We start from the raw sequence: 19,966 nt of genomic DNA, 5'->3' as shown, positions 1-19,966 counted from the left end.
TTCATTTTCTTCTAAAAGCTTCTCCGTACACGCGACCAATCCCTACATCGCCTCCTTGTTTCCAACCACGCTTTCGCCCTCCCGAGTCTCTCACGCAAACACCATAACCGCCACAATGTTCAGACAAGCCATTGCTACCTCTTCTCGCGCAGTGCGCACCGGCATCCGCACCCAGACTTCCAAGTCTGTCTTCCAAAATCAGTTCCAGAGCTCCCCTGCCTTCAGGATACGAGCTGCGCAACCCGCCGTTGCGAGATGGTACAGCGACGCCAAGGAGACCACCGAGGCCACCAAGGAGGGCGAGAAGCCCGCCGATGATGCCGAGTCTGCCCTGAAGAAGCAGCTGGAGACCAAGGAGAAGGAGGCTGCTGACTGGAAGGTTCGTTCGCATTCTGTTCCCCGATCTCGGACATCGAGTTTCGAGACCCAGTTCTAACATACAGCTCTCCAGGACAAGTGCCTTCGCACCATTGCCGACTTCCGTAACCTCCAGGACCGCACACAACGCGAGGTCAAGCAGGCGCGCGACTTTGCCCTGCAGAAGTTCTCAAAGGACCTCATTGACAGCATCGACAACCTCGACCGTGCCCTCTCCATGGTGCCCCAGGAGAAGCTCCAAGTCGAGGAGAAGTCGGGCGACCTCAAGGACCTCGCCAACCTGTACGAGGGTCTTAAGATGACTGACGACATTCTCATGTCGACGCTGAAGAAGCACGGCATCGAGCGCTTCGACCCCGAGGGCGAGAAGTTCAACCCCAACGAGCACGACGCCACCTTCATGGCACCCCAGCCCGACAAGGAGGACAACACCGTCTTCCACGTCCAGCAAAAGGGCTTCAAGCTCAACGGTCGCGTGATGCGCGCTGCCAAGGTCGGCGTCGTTAAGAACGCTTAAGAGGCCAATGGCTCAACTTCTTGCATCACACTACCGATCTCTACGAAGATCTTGTTTTAAAATCATGGGGCTGGTCGGCTGACCGCTGGAGGCGTCGGCAACCTACCAACCCCCCTTGTACCATTATGTTCTACGATATTCTCTCGATTCCCGGAACAGCGAACTGGGCGTTCCGGTCGGTGTATAATGCTCCTCTCATGATGTGACAATAGCATGGCGGAAAAAAAATGTAAGGGGGCCGCAAATGGGAAGGCCTTTTTGCTGGATGAAAAGAAGAAACGGATAGAATCTGGATACGTTTGTGTATACATAGACCCCGAATAGGGGCTTCGGGGTCTGATGATTCTTCTCAAAGCTCTGGTACAATTTAATCATACCGTCTAGGAGATTTCAATCTCCCTGTGTCTTATTCACACACGCATAATTACATTCCGGTCTTTGCAATCACATTCGGCCACATTCGGTCAAGGTTGAACGTAATACTTTGGCAAATTCTATTTACACTGACAACGCCGTAAGGCCGCCCTCGGCTCATGGGCAAATCCAACATCTTCCAGTTATCTCAACATAGAGTATCGCACTCGAACAATGGCCACATCATGGCACAAATCATCGTTCGTGGAGAGCAATCTGAAAAAGGGGGACAAAATCGAAAGAACTCGTCAAGAACTGTGCGTTCACCCAACCTGCGACATGGTGTTAGTCAATGGTCCCACCCAACACTGGTGATGGTAGCTTGGCAGTACCTAATTGTTTGCTCATGAGAAACTTATCAGAAAGCCGAAATATCGAGACCCGATGATTCAAAGCAATAGTCTCGTCAAGAAAGTCGGACCATTACCGATTGCGACAGCCACTTAGGGAGCAGAGTCAACCACAGCCTGGACTTTGAGAGTCCCCGACCAGGCGAAATGCGTGATGTTCTGCGCTGCCGACCGCCTTTCTCCCTCGGGGAAGCGCATAGTCAATATCAACTGGGCATCAAAGTCGGATAGGCTTTACCTAGTGTCGTTGTAAGCCAAACGAAATGGTCAGGATCCAAATGCCAGAACTTACCCGTCAGCAGCAGGTCACTGGAGAGCCAGGCTGAAAATAGCAAGATAAAAGCGAGAATGCCACAAGGACAGCTTACTGTGTCATAGGCCAGTTCTCACGGCAAACTCATTCCACAATCAACCAGCAAGGTCCAAGGCCGCCATCTTGTCCCGGAAGTTCTGCGAGACAGCCCGGCGAACCTCATCGGGACTCGACAAGTTGGCTCTCAAGCACTCCTCCTTGATTCGGGTCGTGCAACGAACCAACTCCTTCTTCATCTTCTTGTTCTCATCCTCGGCGTCCTTGAGGGAGTGGAACTTGGCCTGAACCTCGTACCGCAAGTCGTGCAAGTGCGCCGACACACGGCGTAGCACCCGCTTCTCGTGCTTCTGGCGCTTGGCAAGCTCCTCGGCAGCCTTCCTCTCCTGCTCAGCGCGCTCTTCGGCAGCCTTGCGCTCTCGCTCGGCAAGTTCCTCGGCGGCCTTGCGTTCCTTCTCGGCGAGCTCTTCCGCGGCTATTCTCTCCTTCTCAGCACGCTCCCACGCGGCCTTGCGCTCCCAGGCTTCTCTGAGCTCCCGCGCTGCACGCTCGCGTTCGGCGCGCTCTCGGGCGGCCCTCTGCGCCAGGACGTGGTCGACGGAGAGGCGCATCTCGCGGAGCTCCTTCTGGGCTCGACCGACGTCGCCGCGCAGGACGGCGTTCTCGCGGGTGACTTCCTCGTCTCGGGTTTTCCAGCGGAGGATGGTCTTCTGGCGCTGCGTGATAAGTTCGGCCGCGCTCGCCGCCTCGACGCCGGCGACCTTGCGGGCGCCCGGGGTGTTGAGGATCGTCTCAATATCGGAGTGGGTGTAGTGCTGGGCCCAGGGGCCGCTGGGCTCGGCAGTGGTCGCCGAATCCTCGGTGGCAGCCTCGGGAGGTGCGATCGGGGGGTCGCCTGGCTCATGATACTCGATCTTGCGGAAGTTACGTGCGACTTCGGGGTTCATGCGGTCGAAGAGGCCGAACCACCAGTTGCGCATCTTGTGCTTGAAGGTCACGCCTATGCTAGAGTCAGTGGATTTGTGCTTTTGGGCGGGTCATTGTTGTGCTAGTTACCAGCAGGCAGGTAGATGATGGAAGGTTCAGAATCAAGAGAGTAGCAGGGCGTGAGATAGCCATTGTCATTGATGTCTCTCTGGGTCTCGAACTCCATGAGGAGACGGTCAGGGGCTTTCTCTTTAGGAGGGCCATCGTCCATGGAAGTCTCGGGACGCATACGCTGAGCCTAGAATCTGTTCAGCCTTGGGTTGCTTGGAAAGGAGATGCAGCAAAACTTACATCCTCGGCCATGAAGACCTTTCCGTTAGTGTTCTGCTCAGCACATCCCTCTGCAAGAAGGCGGAAAGTACAAGGAGAGATTCGTCCTGACGCGGGATCACCCTCGTCGTCCGAGATACCGTAGTCCTCGACTAACATGTGTCAGTATCGGCGCAAACAATGACTTGAGCTAGACTTACCAAAGTTGCGCTCCGGATCGTAGGGCAGCTTGTAGGGGAGCAGCCCCTCGAAAGAGGGACCAGGTGTCTCGGTAACCGGAGGGAGATAATCCTCGAATCTGAAGCCTTCAAAATCAGACGCGATGTGAAGATACTTGGGACGAGGGACATTGTAGGTTCCCTTCCTGTCCGCAGTATCTGGGGCGTACTCGGTAGACAACAAATGGGTGTCATTGAGCATCCTAATACAGTCCGTCATAAGCATGAATGAAGCAACGGGCCACACGAAAACTCACTTGACATAGTCATCCATCTCTCGCTTCGCATTAGTCTCCAAGCCTGGAGTCGCGCTTCCCTTGACAGGAGATGACTGCGTCTTGGAAGCACTGGAAGAACCGTGGTCAGAAGAATGACTAGTAATTGGGTATATCCACGGGTGAGACTCACTTCTGGGACTCGCCGCGGGCAAAGCCGCCGCCATCGGCAGCTCTTCCTTTTCCCTTGACGTCGGGCTTCTCATCTTGCTGGCAAGAAGGGACTTCAACCACAACCTTGGCAGCATCTCTCTGAGCTCGAAGAGCAGACTCGAAAGCCTTAACCTCCATCCAAGACCTCAGCGGGTCGTTCGCATCCCTCATGGAGCCCCGAACAGCATCGTAGGCCTTCATCATGGAGTCTGTCATGAACCAGTCCTTCGCGAAAGGGTGACCGGCCGAGCAGCCAGGGAGCTGAGGGCTAGGCTCATCGGGACCGTAGTCGACCAGCTCGCTCTGGAAGATGGACCAGTCCTTGGTCGTGGGGATTCCCTCGATCTTGATGCTGGGATCAGGAACTAAGATAAGTCGGTTAGTTACGACATTCATGTGAAGGAAAGAGCAGATAGAAAAAATCTACGTAGCCCAGGCAGGGAGCAAGTAGATGGAGTCAGTAAGAGCAGAAAGGTATCTCATTGAAACCAGAATTTGCTATCTAAGAACCTAGTGGAAGCAGCAGAACAACGCGGAGCACTTGATACCTTCATGGACCGAACGCGAGTACGACTCCGAATCGGTGCTGATGCTCACCTCCCAGAGGTTCACACCGGCATAGCGGGCATGGTCAAAAACGACGGTCTCTGGGCCTTTTAAAGAAATTAGATACAGAAATGAGGAGGCATTAATTTAAAGACTTACTTGAAGAACGGTTGAACTCGTGCAAGTTGTTGTCTTGCCCCCAGTTGCCGTACAAGACCGTATCGTGGGTAAGGGCTCCATTCTCCTGACCGTGTGGTCCGACGTTGGAGTTCATCATCTCGAACTCGTTGAGATCGTAGATGTCCTCGTGATCTTCACTGAGGAAGCCCTGTTCATCGTACATGTTGGCAGCATAGATGTCGCGGGACGACTCGCGAGACGCCTCTTCGATGATGGAAAGGCGATGAGGATTGTGATCTTCAAGGTTACCCGCGGTGTCGATGTTGTTTGCTATTTGTTTTTTGTTTTTTTTTGTCAAAAACACGGTTCGTACTTGCGATGAAAGCTGTCCAAAAATCTATGAGCAGTTGGATGACTTACCAGACTTGGAGCGCGAGTGCTGGCCGCGATCACGTCGAGAAGACATGCTCGACAGTCGCTTGAGGGTAGTGAAGCTCTTTGATTTCTTGAGAGAATGAGCCGCCTTCGATACCAGACCTGTAATGAGAATAATGAGCAACTCTCAAGCGATGGAATAAATGTTGATATGAAGGATCCGAGTGAAGGAAGGAAGGAAGGAAGGTTAAGCAATAATTTTTTGAGTATTTCCGAAGAAACAAACGTCTCAAACACTCGAGTTTGGAGGTGGATGAAGCTCGGCAGGACTCGATGGGAAGGAAAAAGAGGAAGGATCGGAAAATGGATGAGCAGAGGGTGGTTGAAGTGAGAGATCGTGAGATCAGGAAGCGTTGAGGGTTGGAGGAAATATTCACCCTTCAAGGCCTTTGCAGCAGTTCGGAACGTCTTCTTGGACCCGGGCTCTTTTGAACCCTTCTCATTCATCATCATGGAGCTTGAAGCCGTACCGACGACTAAGCGGGTTGATCCCAAGTGGTCGACATCATGGATGGTCGGTTGGATGTAGGCGTTGTAACTGATGGGAATCATTTGATATGGCGGACTGCGCAACGAACGTTTTGGATCAGCTTTGTGCTTATGGAGGGCGAGGTGAAAATTCGGAGCCATCAAGAGAAACTCACTTGGAACTTGGAGTGCTGAAAAATGAAGGACCTAGAGCCTGGTCGATTGCCTTTCAAGTTTTGTGTCTAGTTGGCATCACCCCTTGTGCTGGTGGTGATGTGTGTGTTGGAAGGATTCTTGCAAAGGCTGAAGAACAACCTATTCTGGCAGGAAGCTCCTCCAGGATTCACAAGCCTTGGGTGGGCGTGCACAAAAACATTGTCTATCACATACTTGCAGCCGCATTCCATGAAGAAGTCAAGCTACAGCTGTCATTCTCTGGTCTGGTTCCTTACGTATTAACTTACACAGATATTGTCGCTCAAAACATTTTACACTGATTACCTTTCATGATATGCATCTCTCAAATCATGTTGTGATTAGTTTACAGCTTCATACGATATCTAACCATTGATAAGAGGTGTTCAAAGAACAGCAGGAATTCCTGTTTCAAACCTCATAATCCTAGCAGTACTGTGCACAAAGTAAGGATTGCCTCACTCAAACTCAGTGAATACCGGCGGGCTCCTCTCATGAAAGATGCCCCTCACATCGATATCTGTCGACTATGTTGCCATTACTTCTTGCCCTTTCCCTTGGCAGTCGTTGCCTTGGCCTTGGGCCTACCCTTCTTAGGTTTAGCATCTGCATCTTCGTCGTCATCGTCATCGCCTGCTTTGGCCTTCTTCGTTGCTCTCTTAGCCTTCGGTTTGGGCGCCTTGATTAGCTTGTCCTTCTTCAAGTCAATCTTGTCCTCGTCCTCCTCGCCCGCATCAGCAGGTTCCGCAACATCGGCATCATCGTCCTCCTCAATAGCTTCCTCAAGATCCGGAGCCTCCTTCGCCACCTTCTTGGGCTCCATGATATTGCTGGCCTTCAAGAAAGGAATAGGATGAGACATTGCGTTGTAGCTGGAAAGTTATTAGTACTAAATATGGACAGCGAGAGGCAAGAGTACTTACGTTCGCGTGAATGCTGCCTTTGTCTTGGACTCGATATCAGCCCGGCCCTCAGCTTGCGGACCAACACCGAGCTCCTGAATCGCATCGAAGTCGTCTCGTGTCAAGTAGTAGCTGTCCATCAGCTCGATAATCTCGTCGACAGATTCCTTGCCCTCGATGGACAACCGGCGGATCATCTGATCCCACAAGACAGGCAGATATTGCTGGCGAACCTCATTGGCGTCTCCAGATGACCTCAACCGCATGTGCGAGTGCAGCTCACGGACGAACCGACCAAGTTTGCCAGTCTTGCTGTTGTTGCCGAGCCAGGATGTGAAGTTGGAGCCCATGAGCTGGCCAGCAACGAAACTCGATGGTCGAACCGTGCTGAACACTGCGTGAGTAGGCATGAGACTCCATTGCTGTTGAGGTCCGTGAATCATCCGATCGACCAGGTCACCATCGCTGATGCTCTCCGCCGCCTGGTCTACCAATTCGAGGTACTTCAGGTTCTCTTCCCTCTTGTTGTAACCTCTATTGTTTAGTGCCATGGGTTTTGAGCGTAGGTAGTTTTCCTGGATCATCAGGTAACTGAATTCGTGGTCGTTGAAGTATAGCTCGATCTTTTCGTTCAAAGTGGTTTTACTGGCGGGAGCAAACAGACCACCAGCGAGCATCTTCTGGCAAATATCCCAAGGCTTTAGAACGACGTGTTTCTCCCATGCCTTGGTCATTGCCTTGCCCTTGTCGTAGCTCATCGATGCTTGGTCGAGCTTGGCGGTGGAGATCATGTTGATGATTTGTCGAATATCCTTGTTACTGCCTTCGATGAGGGCATCGACGACAGGTACAGGAAGCTTGAGGCCTTCGCGATGACAGATTGTCATGATACGGGACCGGACCTGTTCGACCGTCGGGCGCCTGAAGGGAACATCCATGGCGACGAAGTCAAACGGCTTCATCTTCGGCAGTTTCCGCTCGTTGCAAATGAGAATGAGGGGGATCTCAGTCTTTTTGCAGAACTTAGCCAAGGCTCCGACACCACCGCGATCTCCTGCGGACATTCCGTCAACTTCGTCCATAATCAATACAATGTTCTTCTTTTCTCCGTCAACCTTCTTGCCGTCTCCGGCAAAGAAGCCGAGAAGCGATGTGTTATTCATGATATCAGCGACACCATTTTCGACTAGTTTCTTGCTGCGAGTGTCACTGGCGTTGCTCTCAATGACATCGAAGCCCTCGAGTTTGGCGGCCAAATGTGCCGCGGTCGTCTTGCCAATGCCCGGCGGTCCAGAGATGATGATAGCCCGCGTGCCGCCCATACCGTCTGCACCACGTCTTTGAAAGTCGTACTTGCGTGCCTTTTGCCAATTTCTCAACCAAGCCTGAATCTTCTCGACCTGTGCCTTGTTGCCGCAGATGTGATTAAGTGCCGTCGGGGCATACTTTGATGTCCACAGCTGCACTGGAGCTGCTGTCGGGGTAGGGGCAGTTGTCGTCCCCCGAGCGGCTGCTGCTTGCTTGGCTGCCTTCTCTGCTGCAGCCTTCCGGGCCTTCTCCTCTCGCTCCATCTCCAATGCCTGGATTTTGATAGCCTCTTCATCCTTCTTCTTCTTTTCGCGCGCCTTCTCCGCACCCTTGCCGGAGCCGCCATAGGCAGGCAACTTCCTGATGAGTTCGAAGAGGCCCTCCTCGTTGATGGTTTTGATGTTCATATCCCTGATTTTCTTCAGCTTGCTGGGTCCCGCGTCGTCTCCCAGAACGACATAGCTTGTCTTGCTACTTGGTGCCCCAGTAATTTTACCACCGTATTTCTTCACCAACGCCTGACCTTCCTCACGGCCAATGGTTTGAAGGACACCGGTGAAGACGAACGTCAATCCAGAGAGACATTCATCCTCGCCTTCAGGCAATTCCGCAGCACCTGCATTAGCAGGCACAGCCGCGCTGTTTCCACCACCACCAGCGTTCTTTCTCCAGTCAAACTTGGGGGCATTTGGGTCCTGGGGTGGAGGCGTCGGAGGGCGGACAGTGGGGATGTTGTCGAGGATCGACTGATAAGCCGAATCTTCAGGTTCGTCTGCTTTCTTGGCCCTGGGAGCGCGTGGCTTAGCGGGAGCCTTCTTCTTTGGCGGCTGCTCTTCCTCCTCTTCCTCCTCGTCCTCGTCAGGAGTCTTGCGCCTCTTTGTGCCAGCTGCTGCCCTCGTGCTCTTGCTTGGAGTCCCATTGGCGGCACTTCGAGAGGCTACACGCTTCAGTTTTGGTTGAATATCCTCGTCGCTCTCGTCCTCCGCATAGTCGTCAGTCTTTCGCTTGTTGCGACCCTTTACATCAGCAGCGAAGATGTCATCGTCATCCTCGTCGTCCTCGTCCTTGTATGCATCGGCATCGTCATCGGACTCGATTTTAGTGTACGTTCTAGCGGCCCGCTTCTTGGGGGTTTCTTCTACAGGTTTCGCAGTTGTCTTCTTGTTGCGTGGACTGGTCCTGATCTCGACTTCGGTCTTTACTTTAGCTGCTTGGTCTGGCTTTACGGCGGGTGCAGGCTTAGCCGCCTTGGAAGATTTCGATGATGCAAAGTAATCGCTAGCTGTCGTCTCAGTTCCCTTTGCAGCCTCGTCTCTGCCACAGAGTCAGAAGCAATCGATGAAGAGGGTAATATGATTCGCGTACTTAGCCTTCTTCTTGACAGCAGCTTTTGTAGCCGGCTTTCTAGGACGAGTTAGCTTTGTTTTCAAAGGCAAGGGTTCGGAATTGACTAACGGCGCAGGAGTAGGCTCGGCATCATCGTCGCTGTCCTCGATGACCTTCCTCCCCCTTCGGGCCTTTGGGGGCTCCTCGACCTTTTTTGGCAGTGGCTTCGGGGGCCCGCCTCCCTTCGGCCCAAAGAATGACCTAATATCAGGCATTGCGTTATGTGCTGTCACCTCTGTTTCGTTGAGTGATTGCAAAGAGCAGCGACAGATTTATATCGAAAGTTGGGCTGCTGTTGCCTGGAGATGTTGGAGGTTGACAGACGAAGAGACCAATCGAGGTCGCCGTGCCTGGTGTCGAGAAGCGTGCACGTAATGGATTTCCAGTTGCTACGCGAAAGTGACGCGAGGTCTGTGACCCCGGTCAGTTCACTTTAGAGTGCTTGTGGCGCAGCAGCTCCAGGCAAAGCCTCAGCAAAATTATCGCCCAACATCTCAGGCCATCTAAGCCACACCCAAGCTCTCGTGAAGCTAGGGACATTTTTTTGGAGATCCCATCATCAACGACGTTCATCGGCAATTCGCAAACATGAGGTCTACCGCTCCTACGGCGCTGCTCAGCGCCTTCCAAGGCCTCAGAATATCTGCGACACCGATAGTCAGCCCTCTCAGGGCCGCGATCCGACCTCAATTGACGAAGCCGCTGGTCGCATCCCAGATCCTCCGCGATGCTCGCCCATTTTCCACGACACCTGCAGCGCAGGGCACATGGCTCGAGCCCTCGATCGACCGAACGAAGAAAATGATGAAAGGACGTCCTCGTGTGGCTACGGGAGGATCGACCAAGGGCACAACTGTCATCTGGGGCGACTACGGTCTCCGAATGAAGGATCACCACCGAAGAATCAGCGCCAAGCAGCTCAAGAACGCTGAAGATACGATTAAGATGAGATTACGTGGTCAAAAGTACCGGCTGTACAAGAGAGTGTGCTGCAACGTTGGTGTCTATGTGTCTGGTAACGAGGTAAGGCGGATGATGAGGAATTATGAGTGATAGTCAGGTGCTGATTCCCGGACTAGATGCGTATGGGTAAGGGAAAGGGTTCTTTCGATCATTGGGCGGCGCGTGTTGCTGTGAACCAGATCGTTTTCGAAATCAGAGGAATGCTTCACGAGGCTGTTGCGAAGGATGCCTTCCGTCTGGCGGGTAACAAGTTGCCCGGTGAGTACATCCCCAAATGCGTGAGGCACAACCATTACTGACTCAATGCAAGGTCAATGGGAGTTCGTACACAAGGGAGCCGCCCCTGTTGTTGGTATCACGAAGCTTGAAAACGGTGTCACGTTGGAGGATCTGAAGAGGCCAAGAAAGGTGATCGCGCCTGAGGACTTACTGGCTGAGGCAACAAGCAAGCCCACCAGCGCGGCGTCTGCCACTACGCCATCTGCAGCGCCCTAGAGTTTTGGATGACAATGATTGTAACATTTACCGCTCTTCACTTTGAGATAGGCTAAGCGCAATCTCAAGTTCATGGAGTGGCTGTACTATAGATGACCTTACCAGATGGCGAGGTGTCATTGCGGCTGTACAAATAAAGGAACTACCTTTCAAATTCATCATGACTATATCTTGAAATGATCATTGCCGGCTTTTGTTGCACAAATTGGTTTATATAGGATCGAGAGAATGCTTGAGGCGTCATTGTGCGCCAAGTAGTGGTGCATGCACATGTGCAGCTTGAGGGCACGGGCCAAGGTCACTAGCCACGCCTAGATATTTCCCACTTAACGCGAACGCGTCTTCTTTCAGAGCGCATCACCAAAAAGTCCCACGCTTTGCAGCCCGCTCCGTCAGCCAGTTTGAAGTCTTCAACAAGGCATTTCCACATCACAGCAATCAAAATGGCGCTCATTGTCGACAAACATAGACCAAGATCACTAGATGCTCTGACATACCATCAGGAGCTCTCGGACCGACTTGGCTCTCTGGTAGGAAGCTACAAATCTGCTCTCTCACAGGCAGCTACTCACATATTTCACAGGCCCAGAGCGGAGATTTCCCCCATTTGTTGGTATACGGTCCGTCCGGCGCTGGAAAGAAGACCCGCATCGTCGCCACACTCAAGGAGTTGTACGGGCCCGGTGTAGAGAAGATCAAGATCGATGCGCGTGTTTTCCAGACGTCGAGTAACCGCAAGCTCGAATTCAACATTGTCGCGTCCAACTACCACCTCGAGATCACTCCGTCGGACGTCGGAAACTACGACAGAGTTGTTGTACAGGACCTGCTGAAGGAGGTGGCACAGACACAACAGGTCGACCAGTCGGCAAAGCAGAGATTCAAGGTCGTGGTCATCAATGAGGCAGACCACCTTACCAGAGATGCGCAGGCTGCGCTGCGTCGCACAATGGAGAAGTACTCTCCTAACCTACGATTGATCCTCCTAGCCAATTCGACGGCAAACATCATCGCCCCCATCCGATCGAGAACACTTCTGGTCCGAGTAGCTGCACCAACTCACGAGCAAATCTGTGAGGTCCTGGCAGTGTCAGCGAAGAAGGAGAACTGGCCCATGGTGAAGGGTCTGCATATGAGGATAGCGCAGGAGAGCGGCAGGAATCTACGACGAGCTCTGCTCATGTACGAGGCCGTTCACGCACAAAAGTAGGGCATCTTTGCGCCCGGCCTTTGTAGGGTTAGGAGCTAACAAGCCAACAGCGAGAAAGTCACGGATAGCACACCAATCCCGCCGCCAGACTGGGAGGCTCTCATCAGCCAGATAGCGAGAGAGATCGTTGACGAGCACACGCCAGCACGGATTCTTCAGGTGCGTGCGAAGCTATACGACCTTCTCACGCACTGCATACCGCCAACCACGATTCTCAAGACATTGACGTTCAAGCTCATTGCGTTGATCGACGACGCCCTGAAAGCGGAGGTGATCAAGTGGTCGGCATTCTACGAGCATCGGATCAGGATGGGCACGAAGGTCATCTTCCACCTGGAAGCGTTCGTGGCCAAGTTCATGAGGATCATGGAGATGTACTTGATGAGTATGGAGTTGTGAGCAAAATGGATAATACCAAAGGAGGCGTTTAGGGGTTCAAGGCGGTACATGTCGGGGGCACATACTTCTTCTACTACTACCAGGCACGCCAGGCCAGTGCCAAAATGCAAACAAGTCCACCTAGCGGCTCCCAACCAGCTGGGTCTCTAATGTGTTTTGCCGTCAGTCCGATTGGATGTTTATGAGTCGAGCGTCCAATGTCTCAAAGAGCATTCGGAACCGCAGTGCGCGCATGTGGTAACTTGTGATCGATCGGCAAAGCCTCACGACAGGGCCCATACTTCCGGTCAGGATGACCGACCAGGGTACCGAGGATAGAATGTCAGTTTCTACGTGTATATCTTGGGTGCTTAGGCGACGATGCTGCCTCACGCAGGATGCAAGTGAACCTATTGCGTTAGTCTGATAGGTCACCGCGCAAGCGGCTAAGACGGCTCCCCTTCTTTTTTTTTCTTGCACTCAACAATCTGTCATCAGGAGTTCCCCAACAGAAAGGGCGAAATTCCCACATGCTTATATGGGGATGCCAGAGATCCATATTCTGCCGCACGAGGCTCGGAGGACTCGCGGTGATTTATCCCAAATGGCCCGTTTGAGAGAATCTCCGATTTCCAGAATAAACCCCGGCCAAAGGTTGAAGCAACAATACTTTTTTCGCTCATTGATACGGACAGGTAATCCGTACCCTGTGATTCTCCACACAAATCGCTCAGATGTAAGAGGATCCTTCGCCCGGATTTCCCGTAAAGAAGGAGGACCCCTTCCCGGGCCACAAAATACAGATGCGGCGGCAGCGACGGCGGGACGGCGTTATGCCCAAGACTTCCCCCGCGGGTCTCGGGTATGCCAAGGCGACTTCCATTCGTCCATCCTATGAGACGGCGGGAGGTGGACTGACCCGGATGAGCAGGGAAAGGTTAGGTTGGAACCAGTCTCACACATGCTGCATAGTAAGAACAATGGAACAGGGGTTATTTGAGGAAGGGCAAGGGACTCGGCCTTCTGGAATGGCAGCACGCAGCACGACTAAAACAGCGCATCACAAGCAGGGGCGCGCGCTTGCCCTGTGTATCGATACTTCACTGAGGTACTTCAACTGGTGGACATGGGATATCCGGGTGCCCACGGGGTAAAATGCGGGAAGTCTATGAGCTGTCTGGGGAGTCCAGGGTTAGGTGAAAGGGTTCTGAGGGGAAAACGCGGAGGCGAGGTGTTTAACTGCAGGAGGCCATCATGCCACGTTTGGTGCTGGAGAAAATTTGCTAAATGGAACGTGAAGCTCTTCGATTCGTTCATGTTCACAGATTCGACAGGAACCAACACTTTGGTGTACTCGTTGGAGGAAGGGGCTCTTGATATGAGGCAAGCCACTTTCCCGAAGACAACGCCAGGCGTCAGGTACACAAAAACGTGAGGCAGGCGCCTTAGGTAAGTTAGGCAGCACACAGCACCTGCCTGTTGTGTGTTACATCAGTCATACCCGAGGATGGCATCCACTTACAAGCAATCCATGGATCTCTTCTCCTCTCTTCAACCTGCGCAAGGACGAGCGGGACTTCTGTTTGACCCCTCCAACCACACACGCACACCACCGCTCGCTACACCAGCATTCTCTACCCATGGTTTTCTTCCGCCTGCATGGTGCTGGTACAGATGTGCCCCTCCATTCAGTCTACAGGCCAATGCCATGCTGTAGCAATACGACAACCAACCTCCTAACGCTGCCTGTAACTTCAGATGGAGGTTCCTTGGTTCCCCAACTGGCGGCGACCTCGACGGCGGCCATGATAGCTCCGATACAACTCTCTAGTATCTTGGAGAACAGATCACCCAAGTGGATGCTACTATTCGTACCAATGTACTCCATACGGAGTACTTTGACAGCCTCCGTAGTTTATTCTGTGGACCGCAGCCGACGTCGGAGATGCCGCATGATAGGCCTGCGGTCATCGACAGTCATCACAGTGGGTTCGGGGGCATTTTTTCTCTTCCGAAGGACAATCGGCAACACGCGCGAGTGCGCAGCCTGAGAGATGACCCACAATCTGCAAGGAGAAAGAAGACAGTTGCAAATTGCGACTGCAGGTGTGGTGGATTACGACCCCGGAATCTGCGAGACTTTGTTGAATCCCGACCCAATGCCAGACCCCGAAATGCCTACGACGAACAGCGGGGCCTGCGGAGCCCTGGGGCCGCTCAATTCTCGACTTTGTTGAAGTTACCTTCCGTTGGATGCTCCGATACAACCGGGCATGCATTTGCTTGAAGAACAACATCATTGCCTTTGAGAGCACCTGGGTTGATATGGTCGTTGCCAGGTCGTCCAGAAGTCGCAGGAGCCAAGCCAAAGGACACAATCATCAACATGTCATCGTTGGGGTCGTGGCCAATCACGGAGGCCGGAACACCACGGCACTTAGGGGTCGCGCGCCGTGATCAGCATCCATCGTCCTCGGCTGGCGTACACTTGGCTGGGCGACAGCCGCATGGCTTCCTGAATAGCGGCGCAATGCGGTCAGCCTAGGAGACCTATGAGGCGCAAACTCGACGCCGCTGGGGAAGAGGAGTGCGGGGAACGCTGGGCAGGTGAGGGGCAAGCTTTGGTGCCTCGTTCGCTTGACGCCAAAATGATTTGACAGCAAAGCGTCGGGAGACCAGTCCGCCGCATTGACAAATTCTTGGAGCTTCCGGTTGTCCTCGGTCTGGTTCGGCCACCCAAGCAACCAAGGTGATGATGGACGAAGAAGTCGGGTGATGGGCGCCACTTATACCACTGGCGCATTCTCGGCGAGTTCAAGCCAGGAGACGAAAAGACAGGCCATAACCCGAGACAGACGACTAGGAGAGATGTCGACAGCCACGGCCGCAGTGCAAGAAGAAAGCTCCACCAAAACAATGGCTCTCAATATGTGCTGCTTTGGTGAAGTGATATCGTCAATGGTGAATCGATGAATATATATCATAGGGCCGATTTTAGGCGGTCAGGGTATCCATACAGGCTATTTACGAGCACAGGCAGGAGACAATTTCAGTACCGACACTGATTGACACGCGATGCCCCCATTTTAAGACAGGCTCCCTAGCGCGAATGGTGTGAAAGCGAATGGCTCGTCACCTGTACAAATGAGCGCGGGATTATGAGAAGGCTCTTGGACGTCGTCACCGTCATCCTAACAACAGGCTACCGTGGATCACGAGAAGGGCCAGGGTCATTGGGCGTTCACTTTGCTCGGCCGGTCGACGGGAGAATCTAATAGGTAGGCGAACAGAGTTCGTCGCATTCAGACGAGCTACGGACACTTCGTAAAGTACTTACAAGGCACAGCTGCGAGGTCCAATTGTGTCTTTTTGTCTCTCCTTAGCGCAGAAACCCTTCCCCTCCCCCAGACCAAGACCAACCGACGGGCCAAGGAGCATCCAGGCGCGGACGGCAGGCGGGCTGGCGGGCTCCTTTGGCGAGTTTGGAGACGGGTAGCTTGGCGTCCTTGGGCTCTGGGGAGAAAGGTCAAAAGGTACATTCGTCTCGTCTTTGACTGGACGATGCAGGTCTGCGCGGTGTTGGGAGCTGGGTTGGACGCGAGGGGTTGCAGGGAATGGGAGGGTTCGCAGGTGGTTCGGGGCAAAGGAAAGGAAAGACGCAGCTCAACCCCCGGCCAAGCGGTAACGGTACAGCGGTACGGAGTAGGGAGATGGACCAGCCACAGCCCGCCTACGGAGTACAGGCTACAGGAAGCGGATGGGATTGCGGGGTGCCATGGCAAATGATGACCAATGGAGGTCAAGGGATGGGCTGAAGGAGTTTCCCTTTCCGCATGGCTTGTCCCTTTTCTCCATAACATCATCGGCCTGCGCTGTACCTTGATCCGTGGATGTGATCCGTACCGTGGATGGGGCTCCCCTTAATAGAGACCTGACTGAGTTCACTGACACGCCGCACAATGCCCAAACCTGGGACCTTGGGCTGATGGAGATGGCTGTTTGAGGGTGAATAAGTATTTACTGCGAGTGCTGAGCCGTGACTGTGAACTGAAGCTAGGTATGGATGTGTGGATATGTTTGTGCAAGATATGGAGTGCGGTACCGAGCAGTGAGTGAGTGGCTGGTGTCGTTACAAGGAAGCTTCCTTTTAGCTCTCCAGCTTGACGCGGTGCACCGTACCAGGTCCCGAACAGCGCCTCCGGCTCAAGTTGTCGAGCCGAAGTCCACGTTTACCAGACGTTCCCAGTACAAGTCCCAAGTTCCCCATTCGTCCATTAAAAGCAATCCCATCCCCCGTCCAATTCGCGGCTCGGCCACCTGGAGAGCTGATCTTCTTAATTACGACTCACATCCTCTTCGTCTTTCCCAATTCCTCCTACTACTACTACTCCTTCTCTTCTCTTCACTTCCACAACCCAACTCCGATTACTCCTACTTTTCTGGGACATCTCCTCTCTCAGCTACATACGCATAAAGCAAACATAACGAGGACAGGATTCAAGGGAACCACCCATTGGGACGTCGACTTGTTTTCTCTGCTGCCGCTACCCGCTTTGCGGCAACGCCTATCTAGGACACCACGCGACTCGACGCTCGACTTGTGGAGAGTTGCGCCAGTTCCGACCCCAGCTTGCGCGCGACCTGCCATCATTACTGCACGAGCAGGACTGCTTCTCTTACGACGAGGACGGCAGAGACAGACGATTGTCGCACGATTCTCACAGCTTCGCAGCGCCAGCGGATCTCTCGAAGCTCAACAGACCTCTACAAGCCTGCACAAAGTACCCCGCATCGCTTCATAAACGCACACAATACTTTACACACGCACGCACGCACGCACGCAGCACATACATAAACCACCCCGCCGCCACAATGACCGAAGCCGCAGAGCCACAAAAGGCCCCCGTGGTCGCCGAGGCCCACCTCGTTGATACCTTCCGTAAGCCCGAACAGAACCCCAATTTCCTAGCTCCCTTTCTGGTCTGCTTTTGGTTCCTCGCGCCAAACAGGACCGAGCTCTGTATCCGCGTCCTCATCCTTTCAACCGCATTTACACGGTTCTCTGGGCGAGCGCAACGCAAACCTGACTGCTCTCGGTTCGATCAAATGGCTTTATTTGCATGCTTGTTGGGAGAACCGCCATGGCTAATTTTGAATCCCAACAGATCCCCCCCAAAAGATGCTTGACAGTAAGTGCGCCGCCGATTCGCAGACGCCAGATTCCAGACCCAGACACCCAAGAGTCAGACCCAGTTCCATGGCCTGTTGCCGTCCGAAAGTCGTGTGAGGGGCACTGGAGATTGTCTATGGCGGCTGCAGGGGGGTTGTGGTTACTGTGGTCAACCCTATGGATACCCACGAAGTACTTTGTACCTTCCATGGGAGAAAGAAGGAGGGGCAGCGCAATTCGGAGCTACTGATTGGACGTTTTGGGCTAACAATTCTGTCTCTTTCTCGCAGAGCACCCCAGCAAGCCCCACCTGAGCAGTAAGCCGTCTTCCCCTCTTTACCCCAATTCCTCCTCTCTTCATTGGCTGACCGGAGCTCCCCCCTTCCTCTCCACTGCTGCAGGTCTCGAGGACTATCAAAAGTTGTACAAGGAATCCATCACCGACCCCAAGGCCTTCTGGGGCACCAAAGCCCGCGAGCTTCTGTCTTGGTTCAGCGATTTCCAGACCGTCTACTCCGGTTCCCTGGCCGGCGGTGATAGCGCTTGGTTTGTTGAGGGCCAGCTCAACGCTTGCTACAACTGCGTCGACCGTCACGCCTTCAAGGACCCCAACCGCGTTGCCATCATCTACGAAGCCGACGAGCCTGGCGAAGGCCGCAATGTCACCTACGGCGAGCTGCTCCGCGAGGTCTCACGCACCGCCTGGGTCCTGAAGCAGATGGGCGTGCGCAAGGGAGATACCGTTGCCATCTACCTACCCATGATTCCCGAGGCCATCATTGCCCTCCTCGCTTGCGTCCGTATTGGCGCCGTCCACTCCGTCGTCTTCGCCGGCTTCTCCGCCGATTCCCTTCGTGACCGTGTCATTGACGGCAACTCAAAGGTCGTCATCACTACTGATGAAGGTAAGCGTGGCGGCAAGTTGATCGGCACCAAGAAGATTGTCGACGACGCCTTGAAGCAGTGCCCTGATGTGTCCCACGTCCTTGTCTACAAGCGCACCGGCGCCGATGTGCCCATGACAAAGGGCCGTGACTGGTGGTGGCACGAAGAGGTCGAGAAGTGGCCTTCCTACTTCCCCCCTGAGCGAGTCAACTCCGAGGACCCCCTTTTCCTTCTCTACACCTCCGGTTCCACCGGTAAGCCCAAGGGCGTCATGCACACCACCGGTGGCTACCTGGTCGGTGCCGCCGCCACGGGCAAGTACGTCTTTGACATTCACGATGGCGACCGCTACTTCTGCGGCGGTGATGTCGGTTGGATTACTGGACACACCTACGTCGTATATGCCCCTCTGCTGCTCGGTGTGAGCACCGTCGTCTTCGAGGGTACACCCGCCTACCCCAATTTCTCGAGATATTGGGATATCATCGCGAACCACCAAGTCACCCAGTTCTACGTCGCCCCTACCGCCCTGCGGTTACTGAAGCGCGCCGGTGACCAGCATGTCAAGGGTGACATGAAGCACCTCAGAGTACTGGGCTCCGTCGGTGAGCCCATTGCCGCCGAGGTCTGGAAGTGGTACTTTGAGGTTGTCGGCAAGGAGGAGGCCCACATTGTAGACGTAAGTGAAGTTGGCATTGATGGGAGGATACAACTGGACTAACAGAATTGCAGACATACTGGCAGACCGAGACCGGTTCCAACGTCATCACTCCCCTGGCTGGTGTTACGCCGACCAAGCCCGGTAGTGCCTCGTTGCCCTTCTTCGGCATCGAGCCCTCCATCATCGACCCCGTTTCTGGCGAAGAGATTCACGGCAACGACGTCGAGGGTGTGTTGGCCTTCAAGCAGGCATGGCCCAGTATGGCCCGCACCGTCTGGGGCGCCCACAAGCGCTACATGGACACGTACCTGAACGTCTACCCAGGCTACTACGTGAGTCTTGCCCTCCTATTTGACAGTTTTGTACAATAGCTGACAATGATAATAGTTCACCGGTGACGGAGCCGGTCGTGACCACGAGGGCTTCTACTGGATCCGTGGCCGTGTTGATGACGTCGTCAACGTCTCTGGCCACCGCCTGTCGACCGCCGAGATCGAGGCCGCGCTCATCGAGCACCACTCCATCGCCGAGGCCGCTGTCGTTGGCGTCGCGGACGAGCTCACCGGCCAGGCCGTCAACGCCTTCGTCGCCCTCAAGGACGGCAACGAGGCCTCGGACGCGCTGCGCAAGGAGTTCATCATGCAGGTGCGCAAGAGCATCGGGCCGTTTGCCGCGCCCAAGGCCGTTCACATCGTGCCTGATCTGCCCAAGACCCGCTCCGGCAAGATTATGCGCAGAATTCTCCGCAAGATCTTGGCTGGTGAAGAGGATCAGCTTGGTGATGTTACGACTGTAAGTTTGAAATCACCTATTGATGAGTACCTGTATGCTAATGCGAAGAATAGCTTTCGGATCCCTCCATTGTTGAAAAGATTATCAACATTGTCCACGAGGAGAAGAGGAAGAAGTAAATGTATGCCGAACGATGTTGGGGGAGTGGGGGAGAGACAAGAGAGACGTGAGTGATACCAC

General features: G+C 53.9%; 6 protein-coding genes across 6 annotated transcripts; 4 read left to right on the top strand and 2 right to left on the bottom strand.

Annotated features, from left to right (window-relative positions):
- Positions 1–115: 115 nt before the first annotated feature.
- Positions 116–895, top strand: mge1 (GrpE, mitochondrial; the record flags this gene model as incomplete). The annotated part of the gene is made up of 2 exons (XM_053194228.1): positions 116–379; positions 452–895. 2 exons carry the CDS (start codon positions 116–118, stop codon positions 893–895), a joined length of 708 nt encoding a protein of 235 aa, XP_053048425.1.
- A 1,172-nt stretch (positions 896–2,067) lies between these two features.
- N0V96_001644 (uncharacterized protein) lies at positions 2,068–5,420 on the bottom strand (the record flags this gene model as incomplete). Its single annotated transcript, XM_065756282.1, has 10 exons — positions 2,068–2,969; positions 3,026–3,194; positions 3,248–3,378; positions 3,427–3,647; positions 3,702–3,791; positions 3,853–4,237; positions 4,421–4,525; positions 4,578–4,868; positions 4,959–5,075; positions 5,351–5,420. 10 exons carry the CDS (start codon positions 5,418–5,420, stop codon positions 2,068–2,070), a joined length of 2,481 nt encoding a protein of 826 aa, XP_065615522.1.
- A 754-nt stretch (positions 5,421–6,174) lies between these two features.
- Positions 6,175–9,447, bottom strand: rfc1 (DNA replication factor C complex subunit Rfc1; the record flags this gene model as incomplete). The annotated part of the gene is made up of 4 exons (XM_053194226.2): positions 6,175–6,508; positions 6,560–9,160; positions 9,212–9,250; positions 9,302–9,447. The coding sequence occupies 4 exons, from the start codon at positions 9,445–9,447 to the stop codon at positions 6,175–6,177; spliced, it is 3,120 nt and encodes a 1,039-aa protein (XP_053048423.2).
- Positions 9,448–9,820: 373 nt separating this feature from the next.
- mrpl16 (mitochondrial 54S ribosomal protein uL16m) lies at positions 9,821–10,690 on the top strand (the record flags this gene model as incomplete). The annotated part of the gene is made up of 3 exons (XM_053194225.2): positions 9,821–10,255; positions 10,312–10,453; positions 10,506–10,690. The coding sequence occupies 3 exons, from the start codon at positions 9,821–9,823 to the stop codon at positions 10,688–10,690; spliced, it is 762 nt and encodes a 253-aa protein (XP_053048422.1).
- A 443-nt stretch (positions 10,691–11,133) lies between these two features.
- On the top strand, positions 11,134–12,299 carry RFC5 (Replication factor C (RF-C) subunit; the record flags this gene model as incomplete). The annotated part of the gene is made up of 3 exons (XM_053194224.1): positions 11,134–11,220; positions 11,274–11,896; positions 11,951–12,299. 3 exons carry the CDS (start codon positions 11,134–11,136, stop codon positions 12,297–12,299), a joined length of 1,059 nt encoding a protein of 352 aa, XP_053048421.1.
- A 4,851-nt stretch (positions 12,300–17,150) lies between these two features.
- Positions 17,151–19,905, top strand: ACS2 (acetyl-coenzyme A synthetase 2; the record flags this gene model as incomplete). Its single annotated transcript, XM_065756281.1, has 6 exons — positions 17,151–17,217; positions 17,444–17,467; positions 17,850–19,012; positions 19,066–19,326; positions 19,382–19,786; positions 19,840–19,905. 6 exons carry the CDS (start codon positions 17,151–17,153, stop codon positions 19,903–19,905), a joined length of 1,986 nt encoding a protein of 661 aa, XP_065615521.1.
- Positions 19,906–19,966: the final 61 nt, after the last annotated feature.

This window comes from Colletotrichum fioriniae, assembly GCF_027942845.1.
Source record: "Colletotrichum fioriniae strain IMI 355084 chromosome Unknown scaffold_1, whole genome shotgun sequence".
NCBI classification, from domain to species: Eukaryota; Fungi; Ascomycota; class Sordariomycetes; order Glomerellales; family Glomerellaceae; genus Colletotrichum; species Colletotrichum fioriniae.
Note: the sequence above shows the minus strand (reverse complement) of the source record. Positions and strands in the feature narration are given on the sequence as shown.